At 37.4% G+C, this 13,918-nt stretch overlaps 1 protein-coding gene across 1 annotated transcript; it reads left to right on the forward strand.

Annotated features, from left to right (window-relative positions):
* Positions 1-8,019: 8,019 nt before the first annotated feature.
* LOC143619403 (uncharacterized protein At4g06598-like) lies at positions 8,020-12,580 on the forward strand. Its single transcript, XM_077091341.1, has 4 exons — positions 8,020-8,705; positions 8,922-8,997; positions 9,108-9,234; positions 12,028-12,580. Exons 1-4 carry the CDS (start codon positions 8,020-8,022, stop codon positions 12,231-12,233), a joined length of 1,095 nt encoding a protein of 364 aa, XP_076947456.1. The 3' UTR covers positions 12,234-12,580.
* The last annotated feature ends 1,338 nt before the right edge of the window (positions 12,581-13,918 follow it).

Here is a 13,918-nt window from a genome sequence, read left to right on the forward strand (position 1 = left end):
GAGAGATCCGCGCGAATGGTCAACCTTAGAGCCTTGACTCGTAGCGTTTTTATTCGCTCCTTCCTACTTAGCGCGTCTGCTACCACATTCGCCTTTCCAGGGTGGTACTTAATTTCACAATCATAATCATTCAACAACTCCACCCATCTTCGTTGCCTCATGTTTAAATCCTTTTGATCAAATATATGTTGAAGGCTCTTGTGATCCGTAAAGATTATACACTTTGTACCATAGAGGTAATGGCGCCAAATCTTTAGCGCGAAGACAACCGCTCCAAGTTCCAGATCATGCGTTGTGTAGTTCTTTTCATTGGTCTTGAGTTGGCGCGAGGCATACGCTATGACTTTGTCTCGCTGCATAAGGACACATCCGAGTCCCTGATGTGAAGCGTCGCAGTAAACGACGATGTCATCCGTCCCCTCGGGTAAAGACAAAATTGGCGCACTACATAATTTCTGTTTTAACATTTGAAATGCCGCTTCCTGATTTTCGCCCCAAACAAACTTCTTGTCTTTCTGAGTTAGCGCGGTCAGTGGTAGAGCTATCTTGGAGAAGTTCTCAATGAAGCGTCGATAGTAGCCAGCTAGTCCTAGGAATTGCCTCACCTCAGTTGGGGTTTTTGGCGCTTCCCAGTTTTCGATGGCCTTGACTTTGGAAGGATCAACGTGTATTCCTTTCTCGTTTACAACGTGACCGAGAAAATGAACTTCTCTAAGCCAAAACTCGCACTTGGAAAACTTCGCATACAACTTTTCTTTCCTCAACAATTCCAAAATCAATCTCAGGTGTTGCTCATGCTCGGCCTTGGTCCGAGAGTAAATCAGAATATCATCTATAAACACAATCACAAACTTGTCCAAGTATGGTTTGCACACGCGGTTCATCAGATCCATGAACACAGCCGGCGCATTAGTTAGCCCGAAAGGCATCACTAAGAACTCATAATGGCCGTATCTAGTTCGGAAGGCTGTTTTCGGCACATCTTCCTCATGGACCCTAAGTTGGTGATATCCTGACCGTAGATCTATCTTCGAATAATAACTGGATCCCTGCAACTGGTCAAATAAGTCGTCAATCCTCGGTAAGGGGTACCGATTCTTGACTGTCAGCTTGTTCAGCTCCCTATAGTCAATACACATCCGGAAAGAACCATCCTTCTTCTTAACAAACAGTACTGGAGCTCCCCAAGGTGAAAAGCTTGGGCGTATGAAACCCTTATCCAATAGTTCCTGTAACTGATTGGATAGCTCTTGCATCTCAGATGGAGCTAATCGATAAGGCGCTCGAGCTACTGGCGCAGCTCCTGGGACTAAATCAATACGAAATTCGACTTGTCGCGGCGGCGGTAATCCGGGCAAATCTTCAGGGAAAACTTCTGGAAATTCGCGCACTACTGGTAAGTCTTCAATTCTTCGCTCATCTCCTTTCTTCTCTACTACATGCGCCAGGAAGGCGTAGCACCCTTTCCTTAGGCACTTGCGCGCTTTTAGGCACGAAATTAGTTTCGTCGCAACTCCCCTTCTTTCCCCTTGAATCACCAAGGTTTCTCCGTTCAACAGTGGGACCCGAACCTGCTTCTCATGGCAAATAACTTCCGCGTGGTTCTCGACTAACCAATCCATACCTACCACAATGTCAAAACTTCCCAAGTCTATTGGCAGCAAATTAATATTGAACCCGTGACCTCCCATGACTATTACACATTGTTCAGTTCTTTCGTTCGCGCATAACTGCCTACCATTGGCTAGTTCTATAGTATAAGGCGTGTCTAGCCTACTGCTTGCTAGGCCTAGGGAGTTTTTAAACTCAGCGGATATAAAACTTAGGTCAGCGCCAGTATCAAATAAAACAGATGCAAAATGGCCGTTAAGCAAAAACGTACCGGTTACCACATTCGGCTCTTCTTTAGCTTCGCCCGCGCCGATCACAAAAGCTCTCCCGCGAGCTTGGTTTCCCTTTTGCGGGCAATCCCGACTAAAATGCCCTGGCTTCCCGCATGCGTAGCAGTTGTCGCTCGCTCCAGCTTCTCTGACACGGCAATTCATCGTCTTGTGCCCTGGTCTGCCACATTTGGCACATTCGATTCTTGCGCATTCACCCTCGTGGTGATACTTGCATTTGTTGCACCATGGGCGAGGCCCGCTGTATCCTTTCCTTGATGGCTCCGCGGCTTGGATCGCGTAAGCCCTTACGCTCTCCTGCTTCTTGAACGGTGGTTGCTTGGAGTCGGACCCTCGGTGGTGAGAGTTCCACTTCCTCTTGGGATCAGAGGTTCGCTGCTCGATTCCGCGCGTAGTTAACATACCCGCACGGACCGTATCCCTTGTAAGGGTGATGGCCCGCGCTACCGCCTCATCAAAGGTTGGAGGCGCTGCGGCGTTGAGCGGAACCCTAACAACAGGAGGTAACCCAAAGATATACCTCTCGATCTTCTTTTCCTCCGTGTTTGCCATGTCTGGCACCAACTGGCAAAGCTCGTTGAACCGGTTGTTGTAGGCGTCGATATCCGTTCCTACCATGGTGTGGTTCCAGAATTCCTGCTGCAGACTCTGGATTTCTGCGCGAGAGCAGAACTTTCTCATCATCATCTCCTTCAGCTCCTCCCAGGTTTTGTGAAGAGCAACTTCTCGCCCCAAGGTCTTCACTTGAAGCTTCCACCAAGATGAAGCTGCTTCTTGGAACATGCAGGTCGCGTAAAGGACCTTCTGGTTCTCACTACATCCGCTAATGGAGAGAACTGTCTCCATCTTGTCAATCCAGTTGTAGAGCCCAATGGCCCCTTCGGTACCCTTGAATGGCCAAGGCTTACAGGCCATGAATGTCTTGTAGGAGCATCCTTTGTCCAAGGCTCCTGATTCGGGTTCTGGGGTCTCATTCTGACGACCCTGACTTGATTCGGCCTTGCTGGCCTCATGTGTCGCGATCGCTTGCGCGATTATTTCCGCGAGTTCCTCGGGTGTCATGGTAATTCCCTTGGCTTTAGTTGGAGGCATTCTCGCTTTAAAAGAGAATGAAAATATATTAAACTTAGCGCATTTACTCTGAGCACATAATGTTCTTTATCTTTATTCACTAGACACTGTGTGACCCGTGTTCCTAAGTGTGTGTATAGTTTCTTTTGAAAATATTTTCTTTGAAAAATATTTCATGCGATTCCCCAACGGTTATAGTCTAGGTTAAAACTTCTTTTCCTAGTTCGCTATAACCAGTGCTCTGATACCAATCTGTCACACCCGGCCCTGAGCGGCGGAAACAGCCGGGCGCGCGCGAGTGGGGATTGATAATTAAGCACGGGCCATTGCAAACATTCAAAGTAAGATTTTCATTGCGCATGAAATGTTTAATACAAATACATTACATTGTTTAAAAATTACATAAAAACATCCAAGTATAAAAACTGTTGAAGATTTCCACGCCGTATCCCCTTGCGCGGCGGGAACAACCACGCGCATCGAAGGGATAGAACTAAAATCTTCCAAAAAGCTAGTTTTAGATGTTCAGCGTGAGGTGCTCTAAGTGTGACTCCATGCGCTACCTAGTTATCTCCTGAAAGACACGTAAAAACATTTGAATCAGTATAAACTGAGTGAGTTCACAAGTTTTAGTAACTTGATAAATCGTATTGCATCATAATCTTGATAAAAATCATTCTGAAACATAATTCTGATAGCATCATTAAAACACATGCTTGGTAAAACATAGTTCTATCAACACATTCTGATAAAATCGTCCCGCGGGTTACGCGCGAACATTTCTGGGAACTGTGCTCGTCTGTGTAAGTGGCGCTGCCACTACGAGCGAAACAAATAATACCGTCCCGCGGGTTACGCGCGGACACATCTGAAAAACCGTGCTCGTCTAAGTGGCGCTGCCACTACGAGCGAATAATACCGTCCCGCGGGTTACGCGCAGACGTTGTGCCGGAAAACAAGGCGCTCGTCCATGCAAAGAGGCGCGACCCCTACGAGCGGGCTCAAACCCATAGTACTGCCCCATGACCATACTAGGCACTCGTCCATGCAAAGAGGTGCGACCCCTACGAGTGGGTGGATCAAACCAGCAGTCCCTACCCTTAGAGTTCCAATGGTAAAGTGATCACTTACTCGAGTTCTAGCGCACATACATCGAAAACCTTAGATAACCGTTCGCATTGCTCATTATGAAATATAATTTAAACACATAATCGCTTGCATAGCTTGTAAGTATACCATGATAAAACATTATTTAAGTACGTGTCCCTCGCCCCGAAAACAGTTTAAAAACAGTGAAAACAGCGAGAATAGGGGCTGTGAGACTCACCTGTGGTTCTTGTTAAGGGATTAATCGAGATTCGGGTTTTCTTGGTGTTGGCCTCGGAATTGAAGGTCTAGAATGCGATTAAATAACAAGAAGTATATATATTAAGATCAAGAATTAGGAGAATATAAGGGTTGGAAAGCAGATCTCAAGGTTATATTCTTGGCTTACCTGGTAACAGGATCGGAAACGAAAACAACGGATGCTTGGGAGATGATTAGTGCAAGTTGCAGTTCTTAAAAGAGAAGTTTGAAGTGTGTTTTGGGTGATAGTTTAGGTTACATATTTATAGGCAAACTCAAGGGAACACAATCCCTTGCTTTAGGGAATTGTAATCTTTTCATATCTAGGTGTAATGATGATAAGGTATGGAAATTATTATTATTTATTTAAAAGTGGAGTAGTGGATAAAAGATTTTGATTTGATTTGGTCAGGACATGCAGGTCTGGGGTTGGTGAGAATAGGGTGGCTGACAGTTGACTTTTCATGTTACAGTGTGCTTTTTCAGGTACTTTTGTCCGTGTACAGTAAAAAGTGGAAAATCTCTGAAACACGCTACTGTTTCCTTTTGGGCGGGAGTAATCTCCTTACGTCTGGAGAATAGACTAAGTGTTCTGTGCGTATCACTTTGTGCGCATAGCTTTCTGCGTGAAGGACATTTCTTTGCTGCGGGTAGGTGCGTAACCTTCTCGCAGTTAGGACATTGAGTTTCATTTGTAGATTCTCAAGGTGGCCTTGGTATTTCAACATAGTGATCAGTTATGTTGAAGTCAATTGGAGCTTCAGACAAACTAGCTCTCAATGTTCCCGCCATGCGGGGAGGTTAGTTCCCTTCCGCACGCGCATAAACGATTTAGGATGCACCCGCCTTAGCATCATGCGGGATGGTCAACCCATTAGACAACATAACGTTAAGGTACATGAAAACATAAAGCCAAAACATTCGCGCATGGCGCATATAACATATGCCCACGCTGGTTCTTAACATGGCGCGCTCGCGCAGGGCGCACATAATATGCCCGCGCTGACTAACATGGCGCGCTCGCGCAGGGCGCACATAACAATTACCTAATATTTAGGTTGATTACTTGGTTTAAGGGATTGGGAATTTACCGGGTGTCACAGTAGAAAACTAGGGCTGGCATATCGTGTATACCCGTACACGATAAGACACAAACACGAAATGTTTATACATGTACACGACACGAAAACTTATCGTGCACCTGTATCCCAAACACGAACACGAACATATTACTACCTAGTATACACGATAAGAGCTGTTTAGAAACACATATTTGACAACATGTTTAGTGAAACAAAAGTCGTCGAAAGTAGAGAGATTACTAACTTACTAAGTATGGTTGACGATGAGGCAGCAAGCTGTGACGATCGGTTGAAGCACCGATGGCTGTGGGGCTGGAGTTCAAAGGCGACACTGATGGCTAGAGTTCAGAGGAATAGCTGATGGCCGGAGAGGGAATGTGTTGAGTGATGACGGGTGAGAAACAGAGAATGAAAATGTCTTAGGAATTTAGGGTTTAGGATAACTTATAATTATATGTATATTTAATTATAAAAACCTAACGATGTACTTAGCAGGTAAACAGGTATTTTACCTGTTTAGACACGAAAATTAACAGGTAAATTCATGTCTACCTATTTAGTGCACGAAACTTGTTATAGCCTTACCTGTTACCTGTTAAAGTCGTGTAGGTACGTGTTGTGTATTCGTGCCTCGTGTATAATTTTCCAGCCCTAAGAAAACTGAATTAACCAAATTAATCAAAAAAAATTCAAAACGAAGCATTAACTGACGGTTAATTTTTTGTTTTTTGTCCTTTTTTTTGCGGTTTCAGTTATCCATTTTTAATAAACCGGAAACAACCCGAACCGAAACGATTAACGGTGATGAATATGATGAAGGTAGGGACTAGATGTTGAATATGAATAAGATAATTTAATGAAGATTGGGACTAAAATTTAGTGTTTTTTGATTAAGAACTTTAACATTTGTTAAATTTTAAACAGTGTTATTTTATCAATTTTGTATCCATATAGTTCCACGTAACACGTACCTATTTTTGTTTTATAAATTCAATATATATGTAGTACTCTAATATGTTCCTACAAGACTAAATCTGAATTTTCATTTTTAAAATTTTTTTTTTGCAATGTCTACATAGAATCGGAAAAAAAAAAGGAAGAAGAAAAAGAAGAAACCCCTTCAAGTATAACAGAGCCGAAACTGAAAATAACCAAAAACCTAAAATCCAAAAATCAAATGGTTTATACATATTCAAATAACATATGACTTCGATTACAGTTTCGCCTAATAACCGAACCGTTTTCAACCCTGTCACAGTGCCATCCGAGTATAAGAGCATGTTTGGGATTGAGTTTGAAAAATGTTTATTAGCTTATTGGCTTTTTCAAAAAGGCATTTTGAAAAACCAGGTTTTAAGGCTTTTGGAAAACTGCTTTTTAACCCTTTCAAAAAGCTAAAATAGAAAAGATTTTTATGATTGCCAAACACATTTTAAAAACAGCAATAAGCCATTAATTATTTTTAAAACTCAATCCTCCTATGTAGTGTTTATTATAAAGGAATGGAATGTGGAATGTAATAAGTCATTCCAAAGTAATAAAAAAAAACCATACTTGGTTACCATATATGAATGAAATCGATCATTCCACATGGAATGAAACTCCTTCCATTTTTAGGATTTTCATTCATTTGAATATAAGTGTTTTTTTTTCATTTCTTTAAGAAATGAAAAAGTCAAAAGGGTCAACAATCATTATTACTATTATAAAGTTATAATTATATTATAATAATAATTATTATTTTCTAATTATAGTTATTATATTATTATTTTTTTATTATTATATAATCATCATTATTGTTTTGTATATTATAATATAACTATTATTATATTAGAACTATTACTACATTATCAAAATATATATATATATATATATATTAAATTTGATGAGTTAACATTTACAACATATATACGGTTTAACGATCTCGTTATAATACGAGGGTCCTAAAAATAGTTATTATGAATACTGGTTTAATATTAATATTATTTATTTTTATTTTTAATTATTTTCAATTATTTTTACTAATGAAAATATTAATAATAATAAATTAATTAATCATTCCATTCTTAAACGATAACCAAATGTAATAATGAAATGATAATGATCCATTTTATATTTGTGAATTCCATTACTTCATCTATTTAATTACCTGTATCAAATATATCCATATTTTTTTGATAATTTGGGCCTCTGAAAACTGAAAAGGCAATCCACGTCAGCAGCAAATAAGGAAAGGATTCGAAGAAAAAAAAAAGAAGAAAAACCCAAATAATAATAATAATGGATCATAACTTGGATCCGATCAAAAAATTGACATTGCATTCATCCATATCAAATCACTGCTGCTTCTAATCATTAATCATCAAGGTAACCTCTCTTTCTCTTTTTCTTTTTATTATTATCTTCTTCAATTACTTCCTTTCAAACTTGTTTCTTTCGTTCATCATTCCATTCCGATAATAAATAATTAATTACCCACAACTTAATTCAATTCATTCTTATCTTACATGATTATTATTAAGTTAATTGTATGATTATCAACAAGCTGCTTTCCAATATCTGTTGGATTATTAATAATATGATTTGTGCTGAATGTAATTTGTACTAGTGATTCAGACATGGCAAACACCAGAGGACCTGCACCTACAAGAAACATAACATGCAATACCCGAAACTCCTTACTCCCCCCTAAATGTCCGTTTCCAACCGTACCTCCGTCATATACTGATTACATGTCTGCATCTGCAACTGCACAAAAGAGAACACCTAAAACCAGAGATAACAATCATCACCGCGCATCATCCGAAAGCCTTGTGATAGAAGATCAGCCTGATTGGCTAGACGAGCTTCTTAACGAACCCGAAACGCCTCTACAAAGAGGTCATCGCCGCTCGTCCAGTGACTCGTTTACGTATCTGGAAGCAGCGAATGCAGCCAGTACAGAATACGGTGTGAAACATGAACATCAAATGAGAAACCTGACTTCTAATCCTTCATGGGGATCTCAAGATTTTGTGTATAAAGATGCGCGAAATAGGTCGTATTTTGCAGACTCGAATGTTGTGATTAAGAACAGAACTCGGGGGTGGGACTCGCCTAAAGATGTTAATTTGGGTCTTCAAAGATCGGTTTCTTTGGGTGCTACACAAAAGATTAATGCTAGTGAAAAGCAAGATGTGGTTGAATCGGGTACACGAGATTCAAGTGAAGCCTGCACTCAAGATGCGTATATTGTTGCTGAAAGAAAGGATTTTTTTAATAATAAGAACTTTGCATCAGAAGCAGATATGAAGCGTGCCAAGCAGTAAGTTATAAATTCAAGCGTATTTTAAGGTTTGGTATCATTATGTAAATCCGTAAAACTAACTGTCAAACTCTGACAGTCGAACGATTTTTATATGAATTGATAAGTTTATAGTAGAAAAGTAAAAGTTCTGTAGCATTATACCGATTTATAAGCATTGTAAACATTTAAAGCAATTATTTTTGTGTAACTAAATCTAAGAGGTGTCTAATACAGGCAATTTGCTCAACGTTCACGGGTGCGGAAGCTACAGTATATAGCTGAGCTAGAGAGGAATGTACATGCTTTACAGGTAATTTAGAACTTGCCACATAGGTGTGTTCATCTAGATTAAACCAGACAATAATGGAAGCATGAACCGAGCCGATTTAAATTTGATGTTACATGCTTATCTGATTGCAGTCGGAAGGTTTTGAGGTTTCAGCGCAAATGGAGTTTTTGAACCAGCAAAGTCTTTTATTGGGAATGGAGAACAAAGCACTTAAACAGAGATTGGAGAATTTGGCTCAAGAACAGCTGATCAAGCGTTGTAAGTTTCTATTATACGTATAGGTTAATCTTTTGGTTTGTTCTCTGCTACTTATGCACGTTGCTGATGGTCGACATCTAGATTTCAAAGTATAGTATAAGTTAAAGATAGTGTTGTTAAACAAGGATAAATGATAACTTAATCAAGCTGATGTGGCAAAGTTGCTTTGTTTACTAGGAAAAATATGATAAACAAGCCCTGATTAAACTTTGTTGATGAACATGCTAATGATAAATAATTGAAAATACAAATACAAGAAATAGTATGATACTATGATATATGCTATGTGTATAAATATCGTGTTTATTGACAAAAGTTCCCTAGGTCATATTGGCATATTGCATAAATAGGTAGGGGTGTTAAATAGGTTGTGTTGACGGGTTGAACCCGGCTTGAACTTAAAATTTTAAGTGAACTTTGAAGCGTATCATACACAAACTCGAAAACGATCCGTTTAACAGTTTTTTCTTTTTTTTTTCTTTTTTGAGTTAGTAGCCATTTTCGTCCCTGCGGTTTGCTACTTTCGCCACTTCAGTCCAAAGTTTGAAATTTTGTCAATTTAGTCCTTGTAGTTTTAAACATTAGCCAATTACGCCCCCCCCACGTCTAACGGCATCCAACTATGCCGTTAGTTTTAGGGGTATTTTTGTCTTTTGTTTATTTTTAGTTAATGGTCAGTTTCGTCCCTATGGTTTGATACTTTTGCTACTTCAGTCCAAAGTTTGAAATTTTGTCAATTTTATGTTTAATTTATTCTTTTTTTTTTTTTTTTTTTTTTTTTGCTACTTCAGTCCATGATGGAATTCATTGGTAAAGTGGTCAAGGTAATTCCCTAAAACAGAACTATACCGGAAAAACTAAAATCGTGTCTCTGGTTAATGCATATAGTTAGGGTTCAGAGATTAACATATCGTAGCAAACATCTGGGTCGAAACCAACATCAGGAGGTCGAATATCCCGCATTTCCATGTTTGCTCAAGAAATCGATGCACTAAATCACATGTGTGTTCTTCAAATCGTGGTATTGTTCTTGAATTCGTCGAATTCGTTCTTCAATTCGTGGTTTGATACTTTTGCTACTTCAGTCCAAAGTTTGAAATTTGTCAATTTTATGTTTAATTTATTCAGTTTTTTTTGCTACTTCAGTCCATGATGGAATTCATTGGTAAAGTGGTCAAGATAATTCCCTAAAACCGAACTATACCGGAAAAACTAAAATCGTGTCTCTGATTAATGCATATAGTTAGGGTTTAGAGATTAACATATCGTAGCAAACATCTGGGTCGAAATCAACATCAGGAGGTCGAATATCCCGCATTTCCATGTTTGCTCAAGAAATCGATGCACTAAATCACATGTGTGTTCTTCAAATCGTGGTATTGTTCTTGAATTCGTCGAATTCAACCCTAGAATTGTAGTCGATATGAAGAATTCAAGAACAACACCACGATTTGAAGAATACACATGCGATCTAGTATATCGATTTCTTGAGCAAACATGGAAATGTGGGATATTCAACCTCCTGATGTTGGTTTCGACCAAGATGTTTGCTACGATATGTTAATCTCTAAACCGTAACTATTATGCATTAACCAAGGAAACGATTTTAGTTTTATCGATATAGTACGGTTTTAAGGAATTATCTTGACCACTTTACCAATGAATTCCACCATGGGGGAGAGTTTAGAAAATGTCTAGAAACTAAATGCGAGGGGGGTATGATTATTGTCATCGACAGAGTAAACGTAAACCTGTTTTGGTCGGTGCTCGATGGTTTTGGGCTTGGATTATGCTCTTAAGGGCTATAGACAAAAAAATCTGAATAAATTAAACATAAAATTGAAAATTTTTCAAACTTTGTACTAAAGTAGCAAAAGTATCAAACCACAGGGACGAAACTGACCATTAACTAAAAATAAGCAGGAGAAAGAAAAAATACCCCTTAAACTAACGGCATAGTTGGATGCCGTTAGACGTGAGGACGTAATTAGCTAATGTTTAAAACTATAAGAGCTAAATTGACAAAATTTCAAACTTTGGACTGAAGTGGCGAAAGTAGCAAACCATAGGGACGAAAATGGACATTAACTCTTCTTTTTTTTTTTAGCGTAATAATACTTAAAATACAAATGTGGATAAAAAGAAAATTAAGGTGCAAGATTTTAAAATCCAATGCTTATTTCCCTTTTATCTTTAGTTTTTTTGGCACGAAATACTCGATTGATTTATGTTATGACATAAAGCACTTTTTTTTTAATTATAAAATTGATGGGTTAACTGGGCCAATCCGTGATCTGCCATGTCAACCCAAACACAACCTTTTTAGCTAAATGTGCCAGCGGGTTTGACCCAAATTCGATTAGACTAAACCTAAACCCATGAATTCTGTATAATCATTTACTGTTTTTAAGTTTATCACGGTTGAGGTCCATGTGGTTTGGCGCAAATAACCATATTAGTCTAAAAGTTTAAATTAGTATTGTTAGTCGAATAGTTTGATTTTTGTATCAATTAGAGTCCAGTCTACTACCTTGTGATCCCATCCAAATTTCTGTTAATAAAAACGCATTCAATAGTTCCGGGGTATTTTGGTCATTTAATAAAAAGGTAACAGAAAATTTTGATGGTAATTAATACGAAAATCAACCTATTGAACTAAGAAAATTATGATTTAAACTGTTGGAACAAAATGGTTATTTGGGTCAAAACCACAGACAAACCGTATTACTCTTGTTAATTTATGCTAGAAATTATCGTTCACATATGAAAAAACTAAACCAGTTATTTTCACAGTGGAGCATGAAGTTTTAGAGCGAGAAATTGGGAGACTGCGAACCTTATACCAACAACAACCGCAGCAGCAGCAGCAGCCGCCGCCACAAAGTCACCGGCGAGCCGCCAGTCACGATAGACTTGATTTCCAATTTGCAAACCTTACTTTAAAAAGCAAAGACTCCGCCTCTGTCCCAGACCTTGTTTCTAGCCAACCGCGTACCTAAAAGCAAATATTACAAACGGGTTTTGTTTTTCATATTAAGTGGTGCGGATTGCCCTTTTGGGTTCAGTTTGTGGTTTGTGTGGGTTTATTTTTATAAACATCTTACTTGCACCTGGTAGTTGTTTTGCGGAAAATCGCCATGTTTTCCGGTTGGGAACTCACCGGAGGTGGAAACTTGGGAAAATGAGAGAACGTTTATTTTTCCTTTGGTTTCTTGGTGTTTGATCAATAGTTGCTAGACTTGTTTACTCATGTCTAAATGATGAAATCTCATTGTAATAAGACTAATAATGGTTAATGAAGTTAACCTTGCTTGTTCAATGATGATGACAACCTTGTATAAATTGGTATTGGTGTGTTTTAAGTAATAAGTTGCATTAATAAACAGAGTTATGTTTAATATTTTTATATGCTAAATCTTACTAATATATTAAAACAAGATGATTCTCTTCACATGTCCTTATTCTAACCTATCTACATAGGATTTCATGTAATCACATTTCCATATCAATAATTTTCACATATTCACAATTATTTTTAATCCACTAAATTAAAATCAACATTCCAATTTAATTCAATTAATTCTACAATTAAATCTATTTATTCAAATTAATGTAATTAACTCCATGATTAAGTTTATTTATTCCAATTAATAACCACATTGTTAATGATTTAATTTACTCTCGAGGAAAGAAGAAGAGCCGGTGAATGGTGATCAAACTGAATGTTTTTTAAGTTTTATTTATTTATTAAGAAATGACATGAAAAATGATATAAAATATAGATATCTCTAAAAATTTTTATAAAAACACTCAAAAGAAAGAACAATTATGAACATTTTAAAAAAAAATAAAGCTGTTTAAAAAGAGATTTTCGAAAACTTAATGTGATACAGTTTAAAGCTGGTATGTATTTGTAAACTTAGTTTTCAATTAATATTACAAAATCTTTTACTAATATGTGTTTTTTTAATTTTTTTTCAGGTCTAATGGTTCATTTATGTTATATTATTTCTTATTCATTGCATTGTTTATTTATAAAGTATTTTCTTTTTATGTTATACACATAGCTTAACATCTTTTGTAACATCTGAAGGTAAAAAACTTATGTCAAATATTTGTGTTGACTGAATGCGTAGTTTATATTTTATATTGTTTGTTGATATGTTTTCCACCCGTGTGTAACACGGGCTATTATCCTAGTTAGATTATAATGTTTAATTGTTTTTCAAATGCATATAGGCATCATGAAGCTTTTTTAATTAAGTTTATTAGTAAATTAAATCTGTAATATTATTATAAGAAAAATTAAAAGGTTTAGCTGTTTTGTTGATCAAAAAAGGTTTGTTAGAAGAAATTGATTATGAATACTTTATTAACAATTTCAATAAAATAATAGAAAAATAAATTTTAACAAAACTTGTTTATGCACACAAAATAAAAACTTAACTTTGGCAGCCATTAACTTTTTAGTGTATTACTGCCATACCAAAGCTCTAATAAAGGGTGAAGTTTACAACAGTAAAAAAATTTGATTAAAACTCTAAATTTTTTTGACATAAGATATTTGAATACCTGGGTAGTTATTGGGATAACATTTGCGACTTATACAATTTTAATGAGCTGTATGACTACATATGCTGTCATTTTTGTTTATGTTCCTCGTATAGACCTAACCCTGCTTGTA

This window comes from Bidens hawaiensis, unplaced genomic scaffold (genome assembly GCF_021521415.1).
Source record: "Bidens hawaiensis isolate Kalapana, Puna unplaced genomic scaffold, B.hawaiensis_p1.1 tig00002438_1, whole genome shotgun sequence".
NCBI classification, from domain to species: domain Eukaryota; kingdom Viridiplantae; phylum Streptophyta; class Magnoliopsida; order Asterales; family Asteraceae; genus Bidens; species Bidens hawaiensis.

Coding starts and splice junctions, on each gene's coding strand:
- LOC143619403 (XM_077091341.1), top strand. CDS start 8,020: ATGGCAAACACCAGAGGACCTGCACCTACAAGAAACATAACATGCAAT. Junction 8,998..9,107: donor GGAATGTACATGCTTTACAG/GTAATTTAGAAC, acceptor ATCTGATTGCAG/TCGGAAGGTTTTGAGGTTTC. Junction 9,235..12,027: donor AGAACAGCTGATCAAGCGTT/GTAAGTTTCTAT, acceptor TTATTTTCACAG/TGGAGCATGAAGTTTTAGAG.